The sequence below is a fragment of the Hyperoodon ampullatus genome (genome assembly GCF_949752795.1).
Source record: "Hyperoodon ampullatus genome assembly, chromosome: 7".
Classification (NCBI taxonomy): Eukaryota; Metazoa; Chordata; class Mammalia; order Artiodactyla; family Ziphiidae; genus Hyperoodon; species Hyperoodon ampullatus.
Window position 1 is genome coordinate 54,576,378 of NC_136920.1, and position 22,282 is coordinate 54,598,659.

A 22,282-nucleotide genomic window follows, 5' to 3' on the forward strand; every position below is an offset into this window, starting at 1 on the left:
AGAGTAATCTTGGTTGTAGTTTCTTCCCTTTCATCACTTTAAGTATATCATGCCACTCCCTTCTGGCTTGTAGTGTTTCTGCTGAGAAATCAGATGTTAACCTTATGGGAGTTCCCTTGTATGTTATTTGTCATTTTTCCTTTGCTGCTTTCAGTAATTTTTCTTTGTCTTTAATTTTTGCCAGTTTGATTACTATGTGTGAATATATGTTTTTCCCCAAGGAATATCAGGATAATAATGCTATGGTAATTTTTCATCTCACTCTTATCCCATCTTCAACATATTTCTTTAGTATTTAGTAAAGCCCTTTAGTATTTTCTCTGATTTGTGAAAAATAGTAGAATATAAAAACGTTTTTTAAAGTACTATACAGTGAAATCGATTTTTGGAATTAGAGCTTTCATGTATTGTGTAAAATATTTTTTAACATAAACCAACCAGAATACTTTGGTATCTCATTACTGGCCTCAGGCTTACTGATTTTTGTCATTATGGGTTTTTTGACAGTGCATGAAACACTTTAATTTTTATTTTATTTCTTTAATTATGTTTAGCTTAATTTAGTTATCTTTTTTCTTTAAGGTATAGCAGAAATATAATCAGAGATTTGGAAAGTTTATTTTTAAGTTGGTTATTTTGGATCTTAGAACTCTTTTTCCCTTACAGAAATATATAATAATTATATTCACAGGACAGCCATGAGACTATTTAATGCATCATAGAGATAAAAGTACTACAACTATTAATGTAAACTTACAGAACACTCTAGTAATTAGAACAAAAACAGTGAACCTGAATAAAGTAAAATATTTTATGCTTGAAGAAAATAGGAGAATGAAAAGTATTAACACTTGTGGGGATTACACAATAATATGCTATACATTTTTAAGAGCTGGAAATACTGATCTGTGGTTTTTTATAACTTTAAACATACAGAAAAGCACAGAGAATAATACTATAAACAACCAAATGCCATCACCCAGCTCAATGTTTTGCTTCAGGAACTTTTAAAAATAAATAAAACATAGCATTTTTTAGTATTATGTTTAATTTTTACTTGTGACTCTCACAGTGCTTGATGTGGGTTTGGATCATTTAAAGACTTGCAAGCATAAAGAGAGAAGGAAATGAAGCTGTCCCAGAGGTAACTAGAGATTTGTTAGAGAGCAGAAAGGTATATGAGAGAATATATGGAGAGATGCCTCCTTTGGAACTAAGTGAGGCACGGTCTTGAGAAAGGTGAAAAAGATGATGTTGAAGAGCTATTTTTTTCAGTGATCAGAAGATTATATTGATGATACTATCTCATCATCTTTTCTAAATCTTTCTGTTTGATGGATGTCAGAATTAGGGATTTGCTGTTGGGAAGGTAGGAAGAGGATAGATGTCTTTTGTATTTAGTCAAAAATGGTATTTGATTATATAGGATATCTACAAATTACGTGTTTGTGAGTGGGAGTGGATAGGAGGAAGATAGAATCATAGTGGTCACACAGTTTACATTTCTGAAGAAAATGAAAAATTTCCTCTAAGCTACTTTAAACTTACAACCATATACTGTATTGAAAATACATTCTCTCCCTTTTGTGTTGTTTAGAATACTTATCAGTGTTCAGCTGATGGTGATACTAAAGAAAAACCACAGAAAACACCTATTTACAGTTGTGCTAGAAAAGTAATGGAGAATTATTTATAAGCAATATAGTTTAAAAAGTTAATATAGGAAATAATTTATTTCTGTAATAGTACCTGCTTATCAGTACCTTTGTTTGAAAACAAACATGACACTAAATGTGCACTAAAGATATCTTTTAGACCAGCAAAGCCATGACACTTTGCTAGAAGCTTTTATGGTTCCTTGTGCTTCTTCTCATTGCTGATCCCCTCACTCACACTTGACATCACTCTTTTGGTCAACAAACATTTATGGTGCAATTACTTGTCTCTGGCACTTTGCTAGGTGCTTAGCATACCAACATGTATAAACTCAATTCCTACTCAAAGAACTCAATATCGTTTGGCCTTCTCTTCTTTTGGCTTGCCCCAACTATTTTCATTATAAATAGAGCAGTGTTAGACTTTACTAACCACCTATATTTTTCCTGGTATTTGACTTTGTTCTATACTTTGTTCTTGGCTTTTTGATTTTCCGATTGGTGCTGACCGGAGTAATCCACACCACTATAGGACAAAAGATTAAATCGTTAGTGTTTATGTGATCAAGAATACACGGGGGGGCTTCCCTGGTGGCACAGTGGTTGGGAATCTGCCTGCTAATGCAGGGGACACGGGTTCGAGCCCTGGTCTTGGAGGATCCCACATGCCGCAGAGCAACTAGGCCCATGAGCCACAACTACTGAGCCTGCGCGTCTGGAGCCTGTGCTCCACAACAAGAGAGGCCGCGATAGTGAGAGGCCCACGCACAGCGATGAAGAGTGGCCCCCGCTTACCACAACTAGAGAAAGCCCTCTCACAGAAACAAAGACCCAACACAGCAAAAGTAAATAAATTAATTAATAAAACTCCTACCCCCAACATCTTCTTTAAAAAAAAAAAAAAAAGAATACACAGGGAATAAAACCAGTATACTTTTTATTCTGCGTACTTGCTGATAGTACCTCTGAGTCCCTCTTAACAAATATGCTATTTTAAATTTATTTTTTGAACAGGTAATGTAGTTTATTGTTCAAAAGGTACCAATTTAAAAGTGCAGAAGGGAATTCCCTGGCAGTCCAGTGGTTAAGACTTCGCCTTCCAATTCAGGGGGTGCAGGTTCGATCCCTGGTTGGGGAGCTAAGATCCACATGCCTCGTGGCCAAAAAACCAAAACATAAAACAGAAGCAATATTGTAACAAATTCAATAAAGACCTTAAAAATGGTGCACTTCAAAAAAAATCTTTGAAAAAAATTTTTAAAAATCAAAGCGCAGAAGGATTCCATCATACCTTGTTCCCCAGTAATCTAGTTTCCTTCCCCAGAATCAACCATTGTTAAGTATTTCTTATGACTCCTGCAAATAATGTGTGGTTAAGAATAGAGATTCTGGAGCCCGACCACCTTGGTTCATGTTCTTTGTCATATTAGGCAAGTTAAGTTATTAACCTCTGTGTCTGTTTCCTTCTCTGTAAATGGGGATACTAGTACTTACTTCATTGGATTGCTTGTAAACTTCTTAGCACAGAGTAAGTGCTAAGTGCATATTGGCTATGGTTGTTTTTGTAGAAATATGTGTGTCTGAATGTGTATTTTTTTAACCTCAGGAATACAGAATTTAGTTTAACATAATTTTCTATCACGGCACACTGTCGTTATAGGTCTTTGCAAGGCCCTTGTATCCTCTCACTGTGTAATGAAACCATTTATTCTTTCCTGTGAGACTACAGTTCATTTGAGTGGTTCTGATCTGGGTTTGGCTTAGTCAGCTGATGGATTGACTGGGAGCTGGGCAGTCTAGGATGGCCTCATGTGGGATGACCCATCTCTTCTCCACATGTCTCTCAAATTCCTCCATCACGATAATCAGTGTGTGATTTCTTTGGTGGCCTAGGTCCAAGAAAGAATGTGAACTTCATAAGCATGTTTTCAAGCCACTATTTTTGTCAATTTTGTTACCATGCCATTGACCAAAACAAGTCACATGGCCAAGCTCAGGGTTAGCGTATGATATGCCAAGGGATGCTGATATAGAGAAGTGTGATAAATTGGAGCCATTAATACAATTAATCTAACACAGTCCACTCTGTAGTAACTGCAGTCCAATACTTGGTGGTTATCATAGAGCTACTGTTGGTCAGTAGTAAGGAGACAAGCTAGAAATTAGAGATCACCAAGCACCACGGTGAATGTGTGTCACTGTGTCAGACTGCCACAGTCTTCTGAGATTAATGACTTCAATTTCATTTTCTCCTCTCAAATCTTATGCACATTCCTCTCCAACAATAGATGGCCAACTGTAACCTGGAACCATGCAGGAAAGGGGATTCTAGGAAACACAGTCCTCAGTTTAGGTGGGAGTAGTAATGCCAAGCTGACAAAACGCCATCCAGCATAACCCCTTTCTTGTTTTAATTTTTCCTCTTTATCCCAATCCCCACTTCCATTCCTCATATTCTCTTGGAGGCACTCACTTTAATATCTTTGATATATCTTTTATTATGTATATAGCCTCATAAAATGTGAGTGATCTTTTTTGTATATTTTAAATTTACATTAATGATAATATGTATCTTATTTTGTTTCCTACTTTTTTCCCTTTAACTCTTTGTTTTGAAATCTATCCATGTTGCTATAGGTACATCTATTTGTTGCTTGTCATTGCTGCAGAATATTCATTGATATTTGTCTGCTACAATTCACTTACCCTTTCTAGTAATAGACCCTTAGGTTGTTTCTAATTCTCAGTTACACCCAGAAAAAAAAATACTGCAATAAATAGTTTTATACATATTCCCTAAGAGACTTGTGTGGAAATTTCTTTAGAATGGATATCCAGGACTGGAGTTCCTTGATCATGGGGTATATACATTCTGAATTTCACTATGTTATCCAGAATAGCAGTGCCAGTTTAGACTATATTGACATTACCTGAGGGTTCCTGTTTCCCTATGAAGTAGTTTTCTATAGATTTGTAACTTAGTGACTTAAAACAACATCTCTTTATTAGTTCACAGCTCTATAGTTCAATAGTACAGAATGGCGTGGCTAGGATCTCAGGGTCTCACAAGCCCAAAACCAGTGTCAGCTAAGCTTTCTATGTTCTCATCTGGAGCTTGAGGTTCTCTTCCAAACCCATTCTTGCTCTCAGTAGAATTCAGTTCTTTGTGGTTGTAGGACTGAAGTTCCCATTTTGCTGCTGGCTGCTGGCCAGATTGCTCTCAGCTCCTAGAGACTGCTCTAAGCACCTTTCCCTGTGTCTTCCTCCATCTTCAAGCCAGCAACAGCATGTCAAATCCTTCTCATGCTTCAAATTACTGACTTACTCTTCTGCAGCCAGCTGTAGAAAACTTTGTGCTTTTAAAGGGCTCACGTGGGGCTTCCCTGGTGGCGCAGTGGTTGAGAGTCTGCCTGCCGATGCAGGGGACGCAGGTTCGTGCCCCGGTCCGGGAGGATCCCGCATGCCGCGGAGCGGCTGGGCCCGTGGGCCACGGCCGCTGAGCCTGCGCGTCCGGAGCCTGTGCTCCGCAGCGGGAGAGGCCACAACAGTGAGAGGCCCGCGTACCGCAAAAAAAAAAAAAGGGCTCACGTGATTAGGTCACGAACACCCAGAAAATTTCCAAATCCTGAGGCCATCTGATTTGGAACTTTAATTAAATTTGCAAAATCCCTTCACATCGGTACGTGGCTTAGTGGTTGAGTAAACCAGGGGCTCAGAAACTTGGGACATATCTTAGAAATCTGCCTACCACATCCTGAATCTACCTCTACACTTGATATTTTACAACTTTCTAATCTTTGTCAGTTGGATATATGTAATGAATTCTTCTTAAAATGCCTTGTTTTAATTTGTGTTTCTCTAATTTGTAGTGAATTTGAGTGTTTCTTCATACATCTTAACCTTTTGAATTTTCTTTTCTGTAATTTCATATCCATTGCCCAGTTGGGGAGCAGCTTATTTTCTCTTTCTTGTTTTCTTCACAGGAGGTCCTTATATTTTCTGTCCATTAATCACTTGTCAGTTCTAGAAGCTGAAAATATTTTATCCATAATACAATATGTTGTTCTGTTTAACTGCCTATATCTTCCTTTATTAAATAGAAATTCTTAACTTTAGTGTTGCAATTTGAGGATCTTTTTTAAAGAAGTCCATCCCCCCTGGCAAAGTCACAAAGTTGGATACTTAATTCATATATTTTTATTCTTTCTTCATTACTAATGGAAGTATTTAAGATTGTGAATCTTAAATTTGCAATCCCATGTTAGTAATTTTTGACCCTGTCATGTCTAATAATTACTTGTTTATATATGCTTTTTAAAAAATTGAGATGAAGTTCATGCAACATAAAATTAACCATTTTAAAGGGTATATTTCAGTGGCATTTACTACATTTACAGTGTTATACAACTACCACCCCTATTAAGTTCCAAAACATTTTCATTATCCCAAAGAAAACCCCATGCCCATTAAGTAGTCACTTCCCATTTACCGTTCTCCCCAGACCATGGCTTTCACCGATTAGTCTCTATGGATTTACCTACTCTAGATATTTCATATAAATGGGATCATACAATATGTAGCCTTTTATGTCTTTCTTTTACTTAGCATAGTGTTTTCAAGGTTTATCTGTGTTTTAGCATATATAAGTACTTCATTCCATCTTATGGCTAAATAGTATTTCATTGTTTATATATACTATATTTTGTTTATCCATTTATCTATGCTTCCATCTTTGTCTGTTGTGAATAGTGCTGTTATGAACATTAATGTACAAGTATCTATTTGAATACTTGGATTTTTAAAATTTTTATAACTTTAAAATTGAAGTATAGTTAATTTACAATCTTGTGTTAGCTTCAGATGTATAGAACAGTGATTCATTTTATATTTATGTATATTATTTTCCAAATTCTTTTCCATTGTAAGTTCTTACAAGACATTGAATATAGTTCCCCATGCTAAACAGTAGGTCCTTGTTGTTTATCTGTTTATACATAGTAGTGTGTATATGTTAATCCCACACTTCTAATTTATCCCTCCCTGCCCTTTCCCCTTTGGTAACCATAAGTTTGTTTTCTGTGTCTGAGTCTATTTCTGTTTTGTAGGTAACTTCATTCATATCACTTTTTTAGATTCCACATATAAATGATGTCATATGATATTTGTCTTTCTCTTTCTGACTTACTTCACTTAATATGATAATCTCTAGGTCCATCCACGTTGCTGCCAATGGCATTATTTCATTCTTTTCTGTGGCTGGTAAAATTCCATTGTATATACCACATCTTCTGTATCCATTCATCAGTCGATGGACATTTAGGTTGCTTCCATGTCCTGGCTATTGTAAATAGTGCTGTAATGAACATGTGGTACATGTCTCTTTTTGAATTATGGTTTTCTCAGGGTATATGCCCAGTAGTGGGATTACTGGGTCATATGATAGTTGTATTTTTAGTTTTTTAAGGAACCTCCATACTGTTTTCCATAGTGGTTGTATCAATTTACATTCCCACCAACAGTGCAGGCAGGTTCCCTTTTCAGCACACCCTTTCCAGCTTTTATTGATTCTAGGTTTTTTGATAATGGCCATTCTGACCGGCATGAGGTGATACCTCGTAGTTTTGATTTGCATTTCTCTAATAATTAGTGATGTTGAACATCTTTTCATGTGCCTCTTGGCCATCTGTATGTCTTCCTTGGTGAAATGTCTATTTAGGTCTTCTGCCCATTTTTTAACTGGATTGTTTGCTTTTTGATATTGAGCTGCATGAGTTGCTTATATATTTTGGAGATTAATCCTTTGTCAGTTGTTTTGTTTGCAAATATTTTCTTTCATTCTGAGGGTTGTCTTTTCATCTTTTTTATGATTTCCTTTGCTGTGCAAAAGCTTTTCAGTTTCATTAGGTCCCACTTATTTATTTTTGTTTTTATTTCCATTTCTCTAGGAGGTGGGTCAAAAGGATCTTGCTGTGATTTATGTCATAGAGTGTTCTGCCTATGTTTTCCTCTAAGAGTTTTATAGTGTCTGGCCTTACATTTAGGTCTCTAATCCATTTTGAGTTTATTTTTGTGTATGGTGTTAGGGAGTGTTCTAATTTCATTCTTTTACATGTGGCTGACCAGTTTTCCCAGCACCACTTACTGAAGAGGCTGTCTTTTCTCCATTGTATGTTCTTGCCTCATTTGTCATAAATTAGGTGCCCATATGTGTATGGGTTTATCTCTGGGCATTCTATACTGTACCATTGATCTATATTTCTGTTTTTGTGCCAGTACCATACTGTCTTGATTACTGTAGCTTTGTGGTATAGTTTGAAGTCAGGGAGCCTGACTCCTCCAGCTCCATTTTTCTTTCTCAAGATTCCTTCGACTATTTGGGGTCTTTTGTGTTTCCATACAAGTTGTAAGATTTTTTTGGTCTAATTCTGTGAAGAATGCCATTGATAGTTTGATAGGGATTGCATTGAATCTGTAGATTGCTTTGGGTAGTATAGTCATTTTCACAATATTGATTCTTGCAATACAAGAACATGGTACATGTCTCCATCTGTTTATGTCATCTTTGATTTCTTTCATCAGTGTCTTATAGTTTTCAGAGTAAAGGTCTTTTGTCTCCTTAGACAGGTTTATTCCTAGGTATTTTGTTCTTTTTGATATGATGGTAAATGGTATTTTTCCTTAATTTCTCTTTCCGATCTTTCTTTGTTAGTGTATAGAAATGTAACAGATTTCTTTATATTAATTTTTATTCAACAACTTTACCAAATTCATTGATGAGCTCTAGTAGTTTTCTGGTAGCATCTTAGGCTTTTCTATGTATAGCATCATGTCATTGCAAACAGCGACAGTTTTACTTCTTCTTTTCCAATTTGGATTCCTTTTGTTTCTTTTTCTTCTCTGGTTGCTGTGACTAGGATTTCCAAAACTATGTTCAATAAAAGTGGCGAGAGTGGGCATCATTGCCTTGTTCCTGATCTTAGAGCAAGTTCTTTCAGCTTTTTGCCGTTGAGTATGATGTTAGCTGTGGGTTTGTCGTATATGGCCTTTATTATGTTGAGGTATGTTCCCTCTGCGCTTACTTTCTGAAGAGTTTATTTTATCAGAAATGGATATTGAATTTTATCAAAAGCTTTTCCTGTATCTATTGAGATGATTGTATAGTTTTTATTCTTCAGTTTGTTCATGTGATGTATCACATTGATTGATTTGCGATATTGAAAAATCCTTGCATCCCTGGGATGAATCCCTGGGATGAAGGATGGTATACAATCCTTTTAATGCATTGTTGCTTGAATACTTGGTTGTAATTCTTTTAGACATAATACCTAGAGGTAGAATTTGTATGTTGTATATATAATAATTCTTGTTAATCTTTTTAAAGAACCACCAACGTCTTTTCCCAAGTAACTGCACCAGTTTACATTTCTAGTTTCATCCCATTATGTTCATAAAAGATAATTTATCTGATTTGTTGAGATTTGTTATGTTCTAGCATATGGTCGATCTTGGACAGTGTCCATGTGCACTTGAAAAGAGTGTGCAGTCTGCTATTGTTAGGTGGAGTCTACCATTTTTAAGTTTCCTCTTTCTTGATGCAGCATTTGTTTGGTGACTTTAAACCTTTGACTAATTTCCAGAGTTCCCACAGTTGATGCTTATAGTTTTTACTCATTATTTTCAGTTTTTCTGTAGAGAGATAGGCCTTTGGAGCTACCTATCCCACCATTTTAAGATTTTTATTTTTTTGATGTGGTCCATGTTTAAAGTCTTTATTGAATTTGTTACAATATTGCTTCTGTTTTTATGTTTTGGTTTTTTTGCCACCAGGTATCTTAGCTCCCCGACCAGGGATTGAACATGCACCTCCTGCCTTGGGAGGTGAAGTCTTAACCACTGGACCACTAGGGAAGTCCCCAGCAACTACTTTTTTAAAAAATATTTTATAATGTCCCTTTAATATCCTGAAATAAAATATATAGGTAATATAACTTAATACACAGAGAAAAATTTAAGTCACTGTAATGCATTCACTGTAACATAAAGGAGAACTGAAAGGAAGTAATTTATAAAAAAGGAGTATGAATTTCAGTATTTAAATGCTTACATATGACATTGGAAGGCATAATGAAGTAGTGATATGTTTTTAACTTTAAATAAGTTGGATTTAAGAGATATAAGAAGCTCAGACATCATTTTGTACAAATGCTAATAAATGAGAGACTAAAATCAAGTCCTAAATATTAGACTTTTTTATATGTGCAGGAGATGAGAGAAATCATTTTTAGAGAAGTGAGGATAAAACACCAATACAAATTATAGACTAAAGAGGTGAGGGAAAGGAGAAAGTATAATATTCTTATAAATGTGCTGGGCCTGATTTGAAATATAATTATTTAGTAAATAGTGAAGAAATATCAGAGAACATGTCTCTTATTTTGAAATCCTAACATAATTCGAATATTTTAGTATTGAGTATTTAAGTCCTTGGAAACAATATCCTTTAAGTGATAATGGGTTTCAAAGATGATTTTTTGAAAAGCAATAATAGGACATTTAGGACCAGATAAAAGTAAGTTTTAAAAATAATAGGCAATTACAAAATAAATGAATGATTTCAGTTGGTAATTTTACACTAGATTTCACATTCATACACATACATAACCATACATGATATGCAATATTTTTAGAACAACTGATGGAGCTAAATAAGATATCTTCATTTCATGTGTTTCTATAATTCAGTAGTTGGTACTAAGTCTCTTAAAAGGAGTCTTATATCCTGTGTTGAAAATTTTATATTGGCTTTGTTGCTTTTACAGCACTTGTTATAGTGCACCATTACACAAAGACATTTTCAGATCACAATTTGAAATACAAGAGTAGGTAAATTAGCTTCCTTCCCCCAAATGGATATAATGGTCATAACTTGATCTAGAAGCTTTCTTAATTATACTATTTAAATTATGTTTGATCTCCAAATAATTTTTTACCTTAACTGTTAATAAGTGTTGGCTGACGTTATTTCCTGTCAGTTTCAAATGGAATAATCACTCTATCTATACTGTTAAGTTCATAAAAATCTTTAAATCTAAATGTTCATCATATCTTTTAAAGATATGGTCCTGCTTTATCTCCTAGTTGTCGGGAAGAGTAAGTGAAATTAATGTGTTTAAAAGTTTATAATGTGTTTATAAAAATCTGTATTAAAAGCATTATTATTAATAATTTAATAATAATATGACAAGACATGTTTTAGAGGCTATTCCCTTAAAATTAAATCTCAGTCATGGGTCAGAATTTTAAAAGACTATGTAATGCCTCACATTTAAAACTTCTAATTCATAATTTCTTAATAATTCATAATTTCAGCTTGCCCCTCAATCAAAATCAGTTTTTAGGAAGGAGTATATTTTGTGACAAAAATAGTTTGTCTTTTGGTTGTTATATGTTTTGAAAAATATGGAGCAAACTTCCTTGAACTTAGCACTTTCCAAGCAGGAATTTTCTCTTTTTAGTGTATACTGAAAGCTGCCTTTTTTTTTTTTTTTTTCATAAGAATGAACCTGTTCTCATATATGTTTAATAGCATATGATTTTTTAGTTGTGGCACAAATGTGAATGTGAAAAGCAGAGCAAAACATGTAATAGCTTTTTATGGCTTGTGTTTTCTTTTGCAGCCTTCAAGCAAAATAAAGGTACCTGAGGAGAATTTCTTCAATGTTCCTGTTTTCTTAACTGTCTCAGGACAACTTCATCTAGAAGTGATGTCAGGGTACAGAGTTTTCTCTTTTGCTTTAATGGACTACTGATGTTGGTTGGGTGAGAGTGTAATAATGTTTTCTTTCCTGTTGCTCAGACCTAAAAATTGTAATTCATGTTTGTGATTAGTCCACTTCAATTCACTAAAAGTACATTTAGATTGACAAATTTGACAATATCCAAATTTCTTTCTAAAAAAATCACATTAGTCTAGACTTTGGTTTTTGGTGAAGAATGTAACACTGGAAATATGAAGTTGTGTTTTTTTTTTTCTTTTTACTAATCTTTCTTTGCTTAAATCTCAAAACACATAATCAAAATATAAGTATAATTAATCATGTTTATGAAAGTAAAGGCCGTTATAATTTACACCTAAAAATTATAAGAGAGGTACCTGGAACAAGTGGAAGAAAAAATATTTTTTTAATAATTGGTTTAAAGAAAGAAAATTAACCCACAAAGTCATCATGGGAGATGTGTGCCCATTTAGAAAGTATTAGAAGTCAGATCACATTAATTTTAGCCACTCTCAGACCTCTGGAAAGTCACTACAATACTTTTTGCCCTATTTTCTTTCTTTTTGGAGATTGGAAAGGAAAATCTTTAAAGTCCTGTCTAAATCTTATATTCTCTGATTCTGTGGGTAATTTCTTAATGCCGACTCAGCAAGTACTGAGTCTCCTACGAAGATGTAAATATCTTTGTTTTCTCATACAGAGCTTGAGACTTAAAAATCTCTTCAGAAAATGGCTCCAGTAAAAACAGGGAATCTTGTATTTCCCATTGTTTTTAAAATGCGCGGGGTGGAAAAACAGGGGAAATAGAATAGTGTTCATGTTTATTTTTTTTACAGACTTTACTGGCAAGATGGAGAGTGTCAATGGTGGAATAAAGAGGGTCTTGAAAATAATATATACTTTACTTAGATTTACCTTTGACAAAGATATTATTTAATAATTCCAATAACCAAATAATTGACAACATTATCAGAATACGGTGCAGAAAAACTATAATCATAATAGCCCTGTGAGATTGTAGGATTTGCAGAGCTGTATGTGGGAAAGGCCATGTCAAGCATGTCATGGAAAGTTCCTTATGCCTGTCAAAGTATAATTTTAAAAAATTAAAAACATGATTCATGGAAATATAAAATATTTTATTCAATTCAGTAATTACTGAAGAAATAAGTAAAATAGTAAGGCTAGTTCAAAGACCATTTGCGGAGCTGTGGATTCATATGCAGTTTAATAAAAGAATTTTAGAATAAGATTGCTAGGTTAGTTATGAACTGCTTAATGTCCCACAGACCGATAAAGCCTAACCTTTGGAATTTTCTCTTCTACCTGACAGAAATGATTTGCAACTCTACTGGACAAAAATCTATAAGTGAACATGTAACTTTACTTAATCTAGGATATTTAGTTTGATAGTAAATAGAATAATGGAGCAAAGTTCATTCCCCTAGGTAGTTAAATAACCTTTGAGTGGGTCTGTGTCCCCACATTACATTGGAAGGATGTTCTGTCTACCTTTTAGCTTAATCCAAGTTTTGGATAACCTTTCTTAACAGCCTTTCATTATTCATTTCTTTTATCTGTAAAGTTAGAGACAACATATATTCCCCTCAGAAGTGTCATAATATGGGAAAGGTATAAATTTATCAAGTTTCTTGGTTATAATATCACTAGTGGATTAAATATGTTCCCTCTTCACCAGTAAAGTGCAGTGAACCAAAGAACACAATGTACAGTGAAACTTGACAGAAGATTATAGTGGCAGAATATGAGGTTTTATATTTTTAATGTGTTATGAATTATTTCTGTGTCAATCAAATGTTCCTAGTTTAATATGCATAGTTCTAGTACTATTAATATACAGTACATCATGTTTCAGATTAATACATGATTTAATCTCCAGTAAGAAATTGTTAGTCTTCTTTCTAAAGAAGATTAAATTTGTCTAAATTTAGTTTTTCTAAATTTTATTTAACAGATGTTTAAAATGGAGTAAATGGTAGTTAAATTTAGAAGGTTAACATTTTCCAAAAGGATATCTATGTTGGTTTAGTGGGTTCATGGCTCCATTTTATTTATTTTATTTGTTTATTATTTTTGGCTGCGTTGAGTCTTCCTTGCTGTGCACAGGCTTTCTCTAGTTGCGGCGAGCGGGGGCTACTCGTCGTTGCGGTGCACGGGCTTCTCATTGTGGTGGCTTCTTTTGTTGAGGAGCACGGGCTCTAGACGCACAGGCTTCAGTAGTTGTGGCATGTGGGCTCAGTTGTTGTGGCTCGCGGGCTCTAGAGCACAGGCTCAGTAGCTGTGGCGCACGGGTTTAGTTGCTCCGCAGCATGTGGGATCTTCCTGGACCAGGGCTCGAACCCGTGTCCCCTACATTGGCAGGCAGATTCTTAACCACTGCGCCACCAGGGAAGCCCTATGGCTCCATTTTAAAGTTTAATTTTGTTGTTGTTGTTTTTAAAATAAACTTTCTATTTTTGAATAATTTTTAAATGTAGAAAAGTTGGAAAAATCGTGCAGACTTCTTATATACCTCTCACCCAGTTTCCCCTGTTGTTAACATCTTACAGTACCGTGGTACATTTGTCAAAACTAAGAACCAAATGTTAGTACATTACAATTAACTAAATTCCAGACTTTATTTGGATTTCGCTGGTGTTACATCAATGCCTTCTTCCTTTTTCCAGGATCCACTGCAGGGTACCACATTACATTTAGTTGTCATGTTTCCCTAGTCTCATGTAGTCTGTAACAGTTTCTCAGTCTTTCCTTGTTTTTTATGACTTGCAGAAAGTATGCCAATCTGTATTTTTCTGATGTTTTTCTGAAGTTTTAGGGGGAGTTAGAAAAAATACCACAGAGGTGAAGCGCTCTTCTTGTCATATCATGTCGCGGGGACTTGATATCCATATGGTGCTATTAACCTTCATTTCTTGGGTGAGGTAGTCTTTGCCAAGTTTCTCCACTGAAAATGTACTGTTTTTCCCTTTCTCCAATCTATTCTTTGGAAGTGAGTTACTAAGTACACCCACCCTCACTGGAGGTAGGAGTGAAGGGTTGGGAAGTGGGAGATGGAATTATGCTTCATCTCCTGAAGGGGGGAGTATTTGGAATTCTTCTGTATGGATGATTTGTTGTCTCTTTGCTCTTATGTGTTTATTTATGTCATCATTTATATCAGGATGGACTGATGTATATTTTATGGTTTGGGTTATATTTCAATGCTGTGCTATTTACTTTGTTGCTCAAATTGTTTTAGTTGTTGGGAATTCTTTCAGATTAATTCTTGTATTCCTTTCACATGCCCCTATCCTTTTGTCTTTTGAGTACTTCCTTATTTTCTGGCACTATAAGATACCCCAGATTTGTTTGTAGTTTGTTTCATTTTGTTGTGATTGATGAACCTACACTGATGCAGTACTGTCACTCAAAGTCCATCGTTTACTTAGGGTTCACTCTTGGTAGTGTATGTTCTATAGGTTTGGTCAAATGATGTCATACAGGATAATTTCACTGCTCTAAAAATCCTCTGTGTTCCTCCTATGCATCCCTCTCTCCCTCCTAACCCCTGGCAATCTTTTTACTGTCTCCAAAGCTTTGCCTTTTCCAGAATGTCATATAGTTGGAATCATACAATATGCAACCTTTTCAGATTGGCTTCTTTCTCTTAGTAATATGCATTTAAGTTTCCTTCATATCTTTTCATGGCTTGATAGCTCGTCTTTTTTTTCTTTTTTTAACATCTTTGTTGGAGTATAATTGTTTTACAGTGTTGTGTTAGTTTCTGCTGTATAGCAGAGTGAATCAGCTATATGCATACGTATATCCCCATATTCCCTCCCTCTTGTGTCTCCCTCCCACCCTCCCTATCCAACCCCTCTAGCTGGTCACAAAGCACGGAGCTGATCTCCCTGTGCTATGCAGCAGCTTCCCACTAGCTATCTGTTTTACATTTGGTAGTGTATATATGTCCATGCCACTCTCTCACTTTGTCCCAGCTTACCCTTCCCCCTCCCCCTGTCCTCAAGTCCATTCTCTACATCTCTGTCTTTATTCCTGTCCTGCCCTAGGTTCATGAGAACCTTTTTGTTTTTTTTTAGATTCCATATATATGTGTTAGCATACTGTATTTGTTTTTCTCTTTCTGATTTCACTCTGTATGACACACTCTAGGTCCATCCACCTCACTACAAATAACTCAATTTCATTTCTTCTTATGTCAGAGTAATATTCCATTGTATATATATGCCACATCTTCTTTATCCATTCATTTGTTGATGGACACTTAGGTTGCTTCCATGTCCTGGCTGTTGTAAATAGTGCTGCAGTGAACATTGTGGTACATAACTCTTTGAATTATGGTTTTCTCAGGGCATATGCCCAGTAGTGGGATTGCTGGGTCATATGGTAGTTCTCTTTTTAGTTTTTTAAGGAACCTCCATACTGTTCTCCATAGTGGCTGTATCAATTTACATTCCTACCAACAGTGCAAGAGGGTTCCCCTTTTTCCACACCCTCTCCAGCATTTGTTGTTTGTAGATTTTTTTTTTTTTTCTGTATGCGGGCCTCTCACTGTTGTGGCCTCTCCCGTTGCAGAGCACAGGCTCCGGACGCGCAGGCTCATCGGCCATGGCTCACGGGCCCAGCTGCTCTGTGGCATGTGGGATCTTCCCGGACTGGGGCACGAACCCGTGTCCCCTGCATCGGCAGGCAGACTCTCAACCACTGTGCCACCAGTGAAGCCCTGTTTGTAGATTTTTTGATGGTGGCCATTCTGACTGGTGTGAGGTGATACCTCATTGTAGTTTTGATTTGCATTTCTCTAATGATTAGTGATGTTGAACATCTTTTCATGTGTTTGTTGGCAATCCGTATATCTTCTTTGGAGAAATGTCTATTTAGGTCTTCTGCTCATTTTTGGATTGGGTTGTTTGCTTTTTGATATTGAGCTGCATGAGCTGCTTGTATATTTTGGCGATTAATCCTTTGTTAGTTGTTTTGTTTGCAAATATTTTCTTCCATTCTGAGGGTTGTCTTTTCACCTTTTTTATGATTTCCTTTGCTGTGCAAAAGCTTTTCAGTTTCATTAGGTCCCTTTTGTTTATTTTTGTCTTTATTTCCATTTCTCTAGGAGGTGGGTCAAAAGGATCTTGCTGTGATTTATGTCATAGAGTGTTCTGCCTATGTTTTCCTCTAAGAGTTTTATAGTGTCTGGCCTTACATTTAGGTCTTTGATCCATTTTGAGTTTATTTTTGTGTATGGTGTTAGGGAGTGATCTAATTTCATTCTTTTACATGTAGCTGTCCAGTTTTCCCAGCACCACTTATTGAAGAGGCTGTCTTATACTCTTGCCTCCTTTATCAAAGATGAGGTGATCATATGTGTGTGGGTTTGTCTCTAAGCTTCCTATCCTGTTCCATTGATCTATATTTCTGTTTTTTGTGCCAGTACTATGCTGTCCTGATTACTGTGATAGTTCATGTCTTTTTAGCGCTGAATAGTATTTCATTATCTGGAAGTACCTTGGTTTATTCATCTATTCACCTACAGAAGGACATCTTGGTTGCTTCCATGTTTTGGCAGTTATCCCAAGCTTATTTTTTGTTTTCCTTACCCTAGCCTTAGAATCAGCCATTTCTCCAAGGAGCCCTAGTTCCTTTTATTGGAAAATGGTATTTAGAAACCAGGACTTAGTCACTGGGTATCTTGCTGCTACTGGGGGATTATTGCTTCTAAGCCCTCTCATCAGATAGAGCTATAAATATGTTTTTTAAATAAGAGAAAGCTAAGTGTCTTCATTACATTTTGCCTATAAATAGTGGGGTGTAAGTTAGGTGTTCATTCTGAAAGAATTAGACATGTCCTAAATTGAAAAACTTACACTTAAGAAATGTCATGTAATAAAATTTTCCATATTTTTGTCAGTTAAAGCCATAATTGGAGGAAGGCTCACTCTAATGTATTTAAAAGAATTTTTGATTATTATAGTTTTTCTTTCTTTGTTGGTTTTGTTTTTTTCTTTTTATGTTTTGTACAGGTGTTTTTTTTTCCTTCTTATGAATGTTTTTACTAAGCTATGAAGTTGTGCATATTTCAGGATAAAACTGATGCTTTCCTTTTGAACATTGCTATTAGAAGTATAAATTAGTACAGCCTCTCTAGAGAAATAGTTTTGCACCCAGACTTTTTCTTAAAGAAATGATCTGACAACTCTATAAAGATGTGTTAAAAAAAATGTTGAAAGCAACTTCATCTATACTAATGAAAAACTACTAACAATCTAAACATTTATTTAGGAAGGTTGGTTAACCGTCAGTATACCAAGAAAATGTTCATCACCATTTACCATCTGGAAGTAATGGACCTTATTTTTAGTGAATATTTTTAAGTCATCTTATGAATAATTTGCAGAAGTAAAAATAAAGGAAAAATGGCAGCAGAAACTAACACAACATTGTAAAGCAACTATACTCCAATAAGAATTAATTTAAAATTTTTTAATTAATAAAGGAATAATGAAAATCAACTTTATTAGAATTTTAGTAAGTATTTAAATATAGCAAACCCAAATTTTTAAGCACTGTATTATTTTTTCTTTGAATTTTATTTTTTCTTTTTTTATACAGCAGGTTCTTATTAGTTATCCATTTTATGCATATTGGTGTATATATGTCAATCCCAATCTCCCAATTCATTACACACACACACCCAAGAACTGTATTATTAAGAGATAATTTACTTACCATAAAATTCACCAATTTAAAGTGTACCATTCAGTGAGTTTTAGTATATTTTCAGTTTTTCGAACATCACCATAAGCTAATTCAAGAATATTTTTATTACCCAAAAAGAAACTTTTTCCCATTAGCAGTCACTGACCATCCTCCCTCCCACCCTAGGCACTACTGATCAATCTACTTTATGTCTCTATGGATTTTCCCATTGTGGATATTTCATATAAAGAGAATCACACAATATATAGTGTTTTGTGGCTGGTGTATTTCACTTTGCATAATATTTTCAATGTCTGTCAATGTTGTAGCATATGTCAGTATTTCATTCCTTTTTATTGCCAAACAACAGTCCATTATGTGAGTATACCACATTTGTTTATCCGTTCAGGTAATGGAGATTTGGGTTGTTTTTACTTTTTGGCTATTATGAGTAATGTTCCTACAACTGTTTGAGTACAAGTATTTGTGTGAACGTGTTTTCATTTCTCTTGGGTAGGTACGTAGGAGTGGAATTGATGGGTTACATGGTAAGTTTAATTATGTGAGGAACTGCTAGGCTGTTTTCCACAGTGGCTGCAGGAAATTTACCATCCCACCAGCAGTGTATAAAGGTTCCAGTTTTCCACATCCTTGCTAACACTTATATGTCTTTTTTATTGTGCCATTTTACTGAGTGTGGATATCTTTGATTGTGTAGTAGGGGTGAAATGGGATTCTCCCTGCAGTGAAACTTATGAAGCAGTCAAAGACTGTGGATTTACTATCTAGAAAATTAGCAACAAAAAAGAAGGCTATTTCTACAAAAGTTATGAATAGTAGTGTGATGAGGAAAACTGCCAGTTCTTGCCCAGCTAACCTGACCTGTGACTGTTATGCAACAGATAAAGTTTGCAGTATTTGCCTTTCAAGGCAGCAACAGGTTGCACCTAAGGCAGGTACACCAGGATTCAGAGCACCAGAGGTCTTGACAAAGTGCCCTAACCAAACTACAGCAATTAACATGTGGTCTGCAGGTGTCATATTCCTTTCTTTGCTTAGTGGACGATATCCATTTTATAAAGCAAGTGATGATTTAACCGCTTTGGCTCAAATTATGACAATTCGTGGATCCAGGGAAACTATCCAGGCTGCTAAAACTTTTGGCAAATCAATATTGTGTAGCAAAGAAGTTCCAGCACAAGACTTGAGAAAACTCTGTGAGAAGCTCAGAGGTGTAAATTCTAACACTCCTAAATTAGCAAGTGATATACAAGAGCTCACTTCTCAAGACCCAAATTTTTCAGAGAAGATGGACCATAAAGCTGCTCACCTCATACAAACACCTAAAACACAACACTCAGGGAATTCATTGTACAAAGGGGACAGTAATTGCTGTGGGGGTAATTTTGATGAGTCTCTACCAACCTAGAAGGCTGGGATGAGGTCCCTGGTGCAGCTTACAACCTGCTTGATAAACTCCTAGATCTAAATACGGCTTTAAGAATAACAGCAGAAGAAGCTTTGTTGCATCCATTTTTCAAAGATACGAGCTTATGATTATTGTTCCTTAAAGTTTGCTGTTGTGTATTGTGAGGTGAGGTGAAAAAGAGTTGTTTGTAATACCCATAAATTCTTGATTGGAGACCCGGGCAGGGTGAATAATTTGTTTAAAAATTTTAGTATTTGCTCTCCTGGCAGATTCTAAAATATGGATTAAGATTACTTAAGATGACTGGGATAGTTCTTAGAGTAACACAATGGTCTTTGAGTTAGATCTACCCGAGTAGGATCAGATCTTTCATTTCCCTAATTACTTGTCACCACCATATGCAGAAATAAGAGCAGTTTTAGCCTAGTACATAGGGGTTCAAAGTATGAGTCTTAAAATTAAGGGTTGTGACAGGGATTAAATGAGTCAAAAGACTTAGTTTACTGGTTTCTTTGAACTATCTGTACTTTTGGAAAACTCCACCTGGTGCTGGTACTTTAACCATTCTGTAGGTAAAGAAGATAATTTCCTTTTCTAGAGGCATATGTTATACCTTTTATGAACACTAAAATAATGAGAAAATATTGGGGGAATATTACTTGAAATTGAATTTAATTTATTCATTTTTTAAAAGTATTTTGTGAAAGCATTTTTTGTGTGAATTGCCATGTTTTTCTTAATGGTTTCTCTTGATTTTTCTGCCTTCTGTACCCCCACCTAACACATTCTCCTTGGAAATTATTTATCAAATTTTAATAAATTTAAAAATTAAAAAAAAAACCATAGTGAGTATGGTTTTCATTTGCATTTCCCCAATGACTAATGTTGAGCATCTTTTCATGTGCCTATTGGCCATTCAGATATCTTCTGTGGAGAAATGTCTCTTTAATTTCTTGGTTCATGTTTTTAGTTGGGTTATTTGTCTTTTTATTATTTAGTTATAAGAGTTCTTTATATATTCTGGATACAAGTCCCTTATCAGATATATGATTCACAGATACTTTTTTATCATTCTGTGTGTTTTTTCATTTTCTTGATGATGGTGGCAAACCCAAATTTTTATTTTTACTTTTCTGGGTTTTGAAAGTACCCCAAAGAGATGCAGCCCTTTGAATGTAGCCAGCTGTTGATCAACTTCCATGCATGAACCTGTAATATCTTTATACTTTAAATACAGATTCAAATTTCAAATACATCTTTAATAGGCTTTAGCTTATTATTACTTCTGGTTCTTGGCAGTTACATTATCAAAAAGAACTTTGACGGCTCTTAATTTTGTCAAAGAGGTGATGGCCATTTTTTTGCTCCACAATTGCAAAACATTTTTGTTTTCAGATTTCCTAAATACTAATTAGAATGATCAAATCAATGAATTTTTTCATTTCTACATGTTATTCTTTTCCTTTCAAGCACCTTTGTGTATGCACTTGCTTTCACTGTTTGTCCACTTATTAACCATATCAAGTAAATTTTGATGTGCAGATATCATAAATAGTGAAAGAATACTGTCACACGAGAAAAAGAAATAAAAGGAATCCAAATTAGAAAGGAAGGTGTAAAACTGTCATTGTTTGCAGATGAGATGGTACTATATGTAAGAAATCCTAAACATGCCACCAAAAAATATTAGAATTTATCAATGAATTCAGCAAAGTTGTAGGATACAAAATTAATATACAGAAATCTGTTGCATTTCTATGCACTAACAACAGACTGTCAGAAAGAGAAATTTAAAAAATAATCCCATCAAAAAGAATAAAATACCTAGGAATAAATCAAACTAAGGAGGTGAAAGACCTGTATTCAGAAAACTGTAAGACCCTGATGAAAGAAATTGAAGATGACACAAACCGATGTAAAGATATGGGTTGAAAGAATTACTCTTGTTAAAATGACTGTACTACCCAAGGCAATCTGCAGATTCAGTGCAACTCCTATCAAAATACCAATGACATTTTTCACAAATAATGTAACAAATAATTCTAAAATTTGTATAGAAACAAAAGACCCCAAATAGCCAAAACAATCTTGAGAGAGAAGAGCAAAGCTGGAGGTATCACACTCCCCGATTTCAAACTATACTACAAAGCTATAGTAATTAAAACAGTATAGTACTGGTACAAAAACAGACACATAGATCAATGAAACAGAATAGAGAGCCCAGAAGTGAACCCACACTTACATGGTCAATTAATCTATAACAGAGGAGACAAAAATATACAGTGGGAAAAAGCTATCCTCTTCAGTAAATAGTGTTGGAATAACTGGACTAATTTCTCATACCATATACAAAAACAAACTCAAAGTAAGTTCAAAATTTAAATGTAAGACCTGAAACCATAAAACTTCTAAAAGAAAACATAGGCATTTGACATTGGTCTTAGCAATATTTTTTGGCTGTGTCTCCTCAGGCAAGGGCAAAAAAGGCAAAAATAAACAAATGGGACTACATCAAACTAAAAACTTTTGCACAGTGAAGGAAACCATCAACAAAACAAAAAGGTTACCTACTGAATGGGAGAAGATATTTGCAAACAGTATGTCTGATAAGGGGTTAATATCCCAAATATACCAAGAACTCATACAACTCAACAACCAAAAAACAAACAACCCAATTAAAAAAATGGGCAGAGGACCTGAATAGAAAT

At 35.0% G+C, this 22,282-nt stretch overlaps 1 protein-coding gene across 11 annotated transcripts in view; it reads left to right on the forward strand.

Annotated features, from left to right (window-relative positions):
* The window catches only part of NARS2 (asparaginyl-tRNA synthetase 2, mitochondrial), a gene marked incomplete at its 5' end in the record, with an annotated part of 136,676 nt that overhangs the window by 54,025 nt on the left and 60,369 nt on the right, over positions 1–22,282 (forward strand). For 9 of the 11 annotated variants that reach the window (XM_079708828.1, XM_079708831.1, XM_079708835.1 and 6 more), the window contains one exon: positions 11,333–11,427. The exons of the other annotated variants lie outside the window; for them this stretch is intronic. In XM_079708828.1, coding sequence (XP_079564954.1) covers positions 11,333–11,427 — 95 coding nt within the window. The remainder of the gene's footprint in view (positions 1–11,332; positions 11,428–22,282) is intronic. 11 annotated transcript variants of the gene reach the window in all.